Source organism: Rhizophagus irregularis, chromosome 28 (genome assembly GCF_026210795.1).
Source record: "Rhizophagus irregularis chromosome 28, complete sequence".
Taxonomy (NCBI): Eukaryota; Fungi; Glomeromycota; class Glomeromycetes; order Glomerales; family Glomeraceae; genus Rhizophagus; species Rhizophagus irregularis.
In genome coordinates this window covers 1,866,781-1,876,091 of record NC_089456.1, presented here as the reverse complement: position 1 = coordinate 1,876,091, position 9,311 = coordinate 1,866,781, and the positions used below count along the sequence as shown (strand labels likewise).

At 28.7% G+C, this 9,311-nt stretch overlaps 2 protein-coding genes across 2 annotated transcripts; both read right to left on the bottom strand.

Moving 5' to 3' along the window:
• Positions 1 to 2,335: 2,335 nt before the first annotated feature.
• Positions 2,336 to 3,979, bottom strand: OCT59_019052 (uncharacterized protein; the record flags this gene model as incomplete). The annotated part of the gene is made up of 2 exons (XM_025316296.2): positions 2,336 to 2,733; positions 2,833 to 3,979. 2 exons carry the CDS (start codon positions 3,977 to 3,979, stop codon positions 2,336 to 2,338), a joined length of 1,545 nt encoding a protein of 514 aa, XP_025180765.2.
• Positions 3,980 to 8,064: 4,085 nt separating this feature from the next.
• OCT59_019051 (uncharacterized protein) lies at positions 8,065 to 8,765 on the bottom strand (the record flags this gene model as incomplete). The annotated part of the gene is made up of 3 exons (XM_025325524.2): positions 8,065 to 8,308; positions 8,385 to 8,511; positions 8,588 to 8,765. 3 exons carry the CDS (start codon positions 8,763 to 8,765, stop codon positions 8,065 to 8,067), a joined length of 549 nt encoding a protein of 182 aa, XP_025180766.2.
• Between the last annotated feature and the right edge of the window lie 546 nt (positions 8,766 to 9,311).

The window sequence follows — 9,311 nt, the reverse complement described above, 5'->3', positions numbered from 1 at the left end:
ATAAAGTACAATATAGGAATCTGAATTTATTTTAGCCCCAAATGTTAAGTACATAATGTAGTATTTGTAGGGTTAAGAAGAACTTACTTTATTTTTTGCAATTTTTTCTGATTAGTCAAAGCTTTTTCTTTTTCATTTGGCTCCAAGTTTTCAATAATTCTTCAGTTCTAATACAAAGAAAAACAAAATGAAAAAAAAATACCGAAACTTTTAATTACTTTTAAAATATCTTTTATTTTAATACTAATCTAAATAAACTATTTTATCATGATTATTACATTTTTTATGCATTTCAATTTTGATGCATAAATGATAAATATGATAAATTGATCAGACATCAAATTTCCATCTGACGTAACTCTTTTTTAAATTTACGCTCATTCTGATTTGATGCACAACTTATATCTAAAATATTTTAATTTGTTTTTTACGTTTTGATTTAATAATCTTGTAATTGGCCTTAAAAAGAAGAATTTATAAAAAACAATTTTTTTTAAAAAATTTTTTTGTTTCTAACCAAAATAAAATAATTCAATAAAATTTATTTCAAATGATTAAAAACTTAATATTGCAGGATATTTCAAATCAAATTTGGACGATTCTATGTCCACATATGTTTTTAATAAATCAATTCATGTAATATATATTTTAATAAGTAAATCATATAATTTTTCTTTAATAATTAAATTCATATAATGTTGTTAATAATTAAGTTTGTATTATGTTTTTTAATTATAATTTTTTACTAATAAATATTTTTTTAATAAATAAACTTAATAAATTCGGATATATAATTTTTCTTAATAAATCAATTCATGCATGTAATATATATTTTAATAATTAAATTTGTATAATGTTTTTTAATAATTACTAAATTTGTATAATACTTTTTTTTAATAAATAAACTCGTATAATGTTTTTTAATAAATAAATTTAATAAATTTGGGTATATATATATTTTTTAATAAAATTCAGATATATATTTTTTTAATAAAATTCGGATATATATTTTTTAATAAAATAAAATTTAGATATATATATATTTTTGGATATATATATTTTTTATATAATTTGGATATATGTATATTTTAATAAAATTCAGACATATTTTTTTTTTATATTTGATCAGGTTCATTTAAGAATGTTATTCGCTTTATATTTAATTTCCTTCAATTCCTATTATAATTAATCACAAAAATTAGCCTCCTGAACAATGTACTATACGAATAATAAATATTTCCTTGATGTTAATATGTAGTTAGCTCCCAGATTTTTGGCCAGCCAATTGACAATTCATAATTCCTTGATGTCAATATATGGTTAGCTCATGATTTTTGATCAACCAATTCGGATCATGCTGCAGACCATGATCAATTTTTTTTTTTTTTATAACGACCATTGTTCGTAATATTGAACTCAATATCAACTCAATATCAATATCAATATCAATATCAATAATATAAAAATGTACCCTATACTAAATTTTCCTTCCCTTCCAGGATAGCACGATTAGCATAACAACCAATTACAAGGACTATCACTATTAAAATGAAGATCACATGATATTGTTAACTATATAGCGTGATCTGTATATGGTGTCAACAATATAAATGTTGTACCGACGCCGGCCTATATTATCGGCCCGATATTGCCAATATTATTAATGCCTTAAGTAGGTTGACCAGCATTACTAGGCCTGACGCACAGCTGACGCAAATCGGCATCTCACAACATCAACCCATTTATACATTAAATCCAATCCGTCCTCGTTACGTCCCGTGACGTTGCACAAATTTCAAAAAGGAGAATTGTTGCTTTGCCGATCGCATTATTTCTGGCCATCGTAAGAAAAATTTGGGATGGGATTCCCATCCCATTTATTTGGGCGGCAAGTATAATCCAGCACTATTCAGTGGGCCGATCATCAACAATAGCAGAAAGTTTATGCAGGGTCTTTCTACATTTTGAGAAATGTTTGCTACATTTACAAAAATTACAAATTTAGAAGAAATTCGAATATGAATAGGGTGACATGATTTACGAGTATTTACTCGTGCGCATATTTATAATTATAGGATAACAATAAATTTGTATCGATTATATAAAAATGGATAAAAATAAATTTGTTTCGATTATATAAGAATGGATAACAACAAATATTTGTATCGATTATATAAAAATAGTACTGTATATTTAATGTCCTTTAATTATTACTCTATACATTGAATATTTTTATTAAATAAAAAAAGAAAAGAAAATTAATATTCATTATAAGTTTTGATACAGCAATATTTAAAAATGTCATAACTACTTAACGATCTTATTTTTTATAATTTTAATTTCTAGGTTTAATTTTAATTTCAAGTCCTTGAACCATCTTAATAAGATCATACTTATAATTAAATGGTGAAACTTTGTCCACCAATTCTATATCATAATTCCTGTATAATAAAGCTATTAAAGTTTTCACTTCAGCCAAAGCCATCTTCTTTCCTGGGCATTCACGTGCACCACCTCCAAATTGATAGTAACTACTGTACATTTTAGTGTCGGATTTATTTAACCATCGATCTGGATTGAACGTATCAGGATCAGTCCAGTAGTCGGGTGATCGATGAATTCTTTCTACGTCAATCAAAAATTGTGTTTTGGCCGGGAATTTGTATCCCGCAATTTCATTCGGTTCCGCGTTAGTACGTATATTAACTGGTATAGTAGGGAATAAACGGGAAGCTAAATTTATATAATATAAAAGATTAATAAGAATTTATTACCGTCTTATAACAACAATAAATACTATAAGATTACAATAGATTACAATAGATTACAAACCTTCTTTGAAGATAGCGTCAGTATATTCGAGTTTAGTTACTTGATCAATAGTGATGTTACTATCACGATCACTTCCCAATACATCATCCAATTCTTGTACCATACGTTTCTGTACTTTAGGATTATGACCTAAATAATAAACGATGGCAGATAATGTATTTACAGTTGTAAGAGTTCCACCTAAAAGAAGATCCATAATAGTAGCTCTAATATCATCATCACTAATTTTCTCATTAGCGGTTAAGAATTTAGTTAAAAGATCATTACTATCGATTTTTTCATTTGATTTTACAATTTGAGTTCTTCGCTCTTCAATAATTTTTAAGAGATTCGTACTCGCCCAAGTCTTGTTACTCAACAAACGATTTCTTGTTTCACGCATTCCTGGAGAATTCCTTAATAATTTTGGAGTGAGCAAAAAGAAATGAGCTCCTTCAAATGCTGTTTTAAAGATTTCGATATAAGAATGCGATTTTGGAATAGTTCCTTCAGGTTCCACAACTTTATTTTGTGGATTTATCGCATTATAATAATTAGTAAGCGCATGTGCTCTCAATTTAGTCATCAAAAATAAAATATTTTCAAATATAAATCGAGATAACCATCCAGTAAAATCAATTTCTTTAACATCACCATCATTACTATCTACTCGTTTCCATAATTTTTCCATTTCCTGAAATAAAGTTTGAGTAAATTCGACCGTTTCTTTGGAAGATTGAGGTGTAGCAATAGTTTTTTGTAAGAATCGACGATGAGTTGACCAATTATCATAATCACTATTAAAAAGAATTCCTTTATTGCTCATGCCATATTCGTCCAAGCCATCATTTGAATGTACTCTCAATGGGGAATTAAACAATTTTCCGGCCATTTCTGATCGGCATACACATACAACTCTCCTGGTTCCCGAATAAAATTCAAATATATCGCCATAAATTAATCGTAATGCTTCTACAAATTTTCCGGCATCTCCAGTATATTGTAATACATTACCAATAATTGGTAAAGGAATTGGACCAGGTAATGGACTTTGTCGAGTAAAATAACGATAATAAAATAAACCGACGTAAGTTACCAATCCAATTATGAATAATAAAAAATAATTCATAGTGGAAGTTTCAAAAGATAAAAGTGATTTTAAGAACATGTTTTATTAAATATGATTGAAAGTACGAATAATGAAAAAAGAAAAGTGTTTTGACTTTGTATATATATAAGAAAAAAAAATCGAGAATCTTTTATCGAACGAATTGATCAAAATATTTCGGGATTTTACTCCATTTATGTTTAATTACTTTTCGTTAATTCCATATCTAAAAATATTCACATGCAGCCTTACAAATATCTTATTTACATAACCAGATAAGTGATAGTTGATTTTCAATTTTTATTACTAATAGGTAATACCGATCACATCATATATTTTTACGGATTTGTTGATCAGGAAAACATGTTATAAACCCGGTTAATTTAATCCGATTTATCCGAAGCATAGCGGCTGTTTTATGAATGATCATTTGCCGATCATTTATTCAATTATATCACATACCGTTGCTAAAAAAATTTACATAATAATATATGTTCAAATTTCACAAATAGCTTAAATTTAGTTTTAATTTATTGTATATTAGAAACTTTTTAGCTTTTATTATCCGTCTTATTCCGTAGAATTGTGTTACGATTATAAGAGACGTTAATCTTTTTTATTTTATTTACACTATGACTAACCATGTGTAGATTGTCAACCAGTGGTATAATTACATACAATTACTGAGGCAAGTTAAAAATGCGCACCCATAAGGGTTCACTCTTTGTAAAAAAGAGCTCACACTCAGAAAACGAGTCTAGGCTAACTAAGGGTATTAAAAGAAGAATAATAAAATAACAATTAAGGTAAAAGGAACCAAAACCCATATTTTTCTTTCAACTGAGAAGCTGCCATACGTAAATACTGTTAGGTATGGAATGATCCACAATTATTTCAGTAAAAAATGACGATAAATGTTTTACTTAGATCAGAAAAAGGACCCGCCACTAGGAATGGAATCGGTTCAAAACTAGTCAACTCAAGTCAATTCTGGAATCTATCTTAAATTCAAAATATTCTGGATCTTTTGGGCTTAAAACTGCTTTTAATCATAAAAACCATTCTGAACTTCGAACCGATTTTGAACTGACTGACTCAAATTGAGTCACCTGAGTGACCTGACGATCACACACCAACTATGATCATTTGAAGGCCAATCAAAAATTTTCTGATTAATCATCATCACATACTCTACTTGTGTCTTAAATTTTGCTCATTTTTTTTATTTATTAGAGCTGATGTGGAACTGAATTAGAACAAACAAACCGATTCAATCCCTACCTATCACTTGGCCATCATCAGGGAGCTTAAGAGCAGGTTTTAATTTTTTTGAACGTGAGTATCTTTCATAGCAGGTTAGCTGAGGTCGATATTCTAATTCTTTAGTATCATCTGATGTATTACTGTAAGCCAGTCTGGAGGAATAGTCAAATTCTTTTCCCATTTGACCATTTTTCATTTGGAAAGGCCACTTATATGGTAAATGTCAGTTTTTGTATTAGGGGTTAAAATAGTTGTCGATTTGATCGTATCATAATTCTTGGGTTTTGCACGTTCATGGAACGTATTTTGAATTTGGTAAGTGAATCCACTTGTTCTAAACATTGTTGGTATCTTTTAATTGAAGAGCCATAATATTGTGACAATACTGACCTTCTTTTGCTTGAGTCTCATGCTGTATACGTTGTGATTATTTTCTTTAAATTCTTTGCCGCTTTACGGGCACAATTAATAATACAAGAGACGCTAATTAATCTGCACTTTTGCTATTTGTATACATATCATGTTGTAGTAATGATATTGAAATTAAAAAAATTAACATTTATACTGTAATTCATAACATCACTTTCCACCTGTTATTGTTCTAACCAATGCCTATCTCATAAAAATATTTTCTAATAAAATAATAAGAACCATTTCATTATTTGGTAAAAATTATCTTATTACTTTTAGGAAACCTAAAAGCTTAATATCTGCTACAGTTTAAAACAGAGCGAAGAATACAGTCCGCTCGCTACAACGAATTTGATTTAAACGAATTTCTTATTATGTTGTATCAATAAAAGAAATCACGCTATACCGAAGATTATTAACAAAATGCTGTATATCGTTTAACGAAGTACATGTACTGTAAGTCTATGAGATTAATGACCAGTATAAAATGACTCTTATTATAACAAATTTTATTTCAAAGACATTTGTGTGACATGCATTTTTCGTAATACAATTTACCAGATTTTCATATCATGTTAACGAATTTTCTTATAATAAAGGCCTGATTGACCAAACTAACAACTTCGTTATAAGCGAGTAGACTGTAGAGATCTCGTTTTTCAATGGAACTAAGCGTTTAATTCGTGATCCATCTCCGAACCAGTGAAAACTACTAATATTTTTCAGGGAATCATTTTTGCAAATTAATTATCCCTTAAATGGTTTTGAGCTAATTTGCCCAGAATTTTTTTTTTAAAAAAAATGTTACAGAATAATATTCTGAAGTATGATAAATTTGCGTCATCATACATTAGTTTTGCAAGCCCCTATAAAAATTTTATCCATTATTTTTGCAAAAACTCTGTAAAAATGAGCCTTTCACGGATCTATTCATGGAAAATGTAAATAAATTGATAAATTGCGTGATATTAGGTTACTAATTCCGGAAACATGAGCCTTTTACGAAAAAAATGGAATATAAAAAACGGATCAACTTTTTTATAGGGATAAGTTTAATCAACATACAAATTGGTGATATTGCCTAGAAAGTAGCCAAATTTGTATTACAACCCATATGAAAAATAGTGTAACTATTTGGGCGTGCATCAGTTAAAAAGGGCCTCAAAACCAAATTTGAGGTTTTTGGCTTATATTGTGTAAACCATCAATGTACACTATTTTCACTTAATATTGTATGCCGATAATCATAATAAATTATCGAAATAAAAAAATCAAATAACTGCTATAGGGACAATCATTTGATTATTTGAAGATCATTGACTTATTTAGCAATATTATGACGTAATGATGAAGGTAAAGTCACATGATATGGATAAAAGTTTAGCCACCAAATTTAACTGACGGCACGAAAGCAAAATGTTTTTTCTTGCAAATAAGTTAATTTCATTTTTCTCAAAATGATGAAAACGTAGATTTCCCCCCATTTGCCTGGAGTTAAAAAAAAAAATAAATAAAAAGAAAATTTATAATACTGAGGGAATTAAAAATTTTTTCTTTAGCAACGCTGGATTTCGGCCTTTAAAAACGTTATATTAAACAATTACAAGAATTATAACGATCACAGTTTATTTTTAAAATATCACTGCCGGTGATTGTCACCTCACCAGAATTAGGGTAGAATTTTGGGCAGAATTAAAAATGTCATGAAACTCCGCCCATTAATATTTGCTAATGCTAGTGCGGTGAAAATCACCTGCGGTGAGATTTAGCAATGCCCGGCTGTCTAGCTTATTGCATCATATTTTGCTTATTCTGAACGGTATATCTAATTTTGAATGGTGGATACTATTGGAATGTCAGTTTCTTCTACTAATTTTGTAAGTTCACATCACATTTCAGTTCCTGCCCGTTATATCTGTTGCTCTTATCTAAATTTCCTGCTAATTAATTTGCAAAAATAACTCCCCGAAATGTATTAGTAGAATTCACTGATTTGGAGACGGATCACGAATTAAATTTTCTAATTTTACTTTTCAAATCCAGAGGTTTAAGTCGGATAATGTATATTCTAGCTAAAGAGGAAATTTGTTAAAAATAAAAATTATGCAGATCAAAATATAGATTGACATTTGAAACTGTATGCACGTATTTCTAAAAGAAAAACAAATATATTTTGACTGTGTATTATTTTATTCATCTTTCAGTTACTTTGCGTCTCCATAACTAATTTTCAGAAATTTGAAAATTTCGCAGTTTCGTGGACTGTTAGATAAATATTTAAAACCAACTTCTAGTAAGAGGAATCAACTGGTAAAATAATTTTTTTAAAATCTTCGTTCAATGCAAGTTTTTTTGGACAAAATTGAAATAGTACAAAATGAATTAGAAGGACTACAAAATAATATACTTCTTATTTTTATATATAAATCAAAGCAAATTAAAAATACATACAGTATATATAAAGAATAGACTTATTTAATTTCTTGTTCAACTACCTTTGTATGAAATTTCTGAAATTCAGAGAGGGATTGTTTCAATTCATCTTTAAACTTTATTATTTCATCTTTTATTTCATCTATTTCATCTCTTATTTTTGCTATTACATCCTTTACTTCATCATTCATTTCGCATGGAATTGGAGCATCAGATTTCTTGGACCATTTGTCAACATCTTCAGTAAAAGCTTCATAAATAATACTCCACGGAAAATAATTCCTGAGTAAAATAAGTCAGATTTAATTAATTATACATTTTTTTGTACCATTTCAAAAGTAAGAATTATCGAACATACCGATTTTGACGTTCTGATGGCATCATCCATGAAAGTTCAATATCAATAATAATTTCTGCTCGTTTTATGACCCATACAGTCCGTGCGTAATTGATTGTTTTCTCATAAGTATCGCTCAATATTGCAACTATCAAAAAAAAGAAAAAAATATTAGAGGAGATACTGTATTACGAAGGAATAGATGTACACATGTAACAACATACTTAGAATGTTCATTAAGATAATTGTTGTGCTAAATGAAAAAACGATCTTGTATATGTCTACCAAACGATTATCTGTCCATTGTTTTAGAGAATCATAATCACATAAAAACATTGACCAGACATTTTTGAGAGAATTATCAAAGCTTGTAAAATTGGGGTCTTCCAATAATAAAATCATCAATGAATTAGCGAAGGCGAACAGAATAAAAGCTAAAAGGAGAAGAAACCACAAAATCTTTCTAGAAATATGTGCGACAACTTTGCATCATCAAATAAAAGTTAATGATCTGTCAAATCCTTAGTTAAAGATTGTTTTTGAGTAATTCTTACCAGCAATGATTACTCCAATACCTTTGAAGACACGTAACTGCGCAGCAACGAAAATCCATAAGGACAAGACTGAAAGAGATTGAAGTTCTGAAGGTGCGACATTATCACCATGCTTTAAGGATCCGGTAATTACAGGAAGAATAAACGCTGCAAGTTCAATATAAGTTGCAAATACAGTAAAAAAGCGAATACCATTCACATAATGTATAATAGATCATTGGATCCACGTAAGTATCAGAATTGCTCCTAAGATCATGCTTGCAATCATCAGTTGTCCACGATTAGTATTGACTGCAGAGATAAAAAGTCCGAAATGAACGAGATAAAGAAAAAACAATTGGAAAAAGCGCCATCGTGCAAAAGCATGCCACTTGAATTTTACAATTGCCTCAAA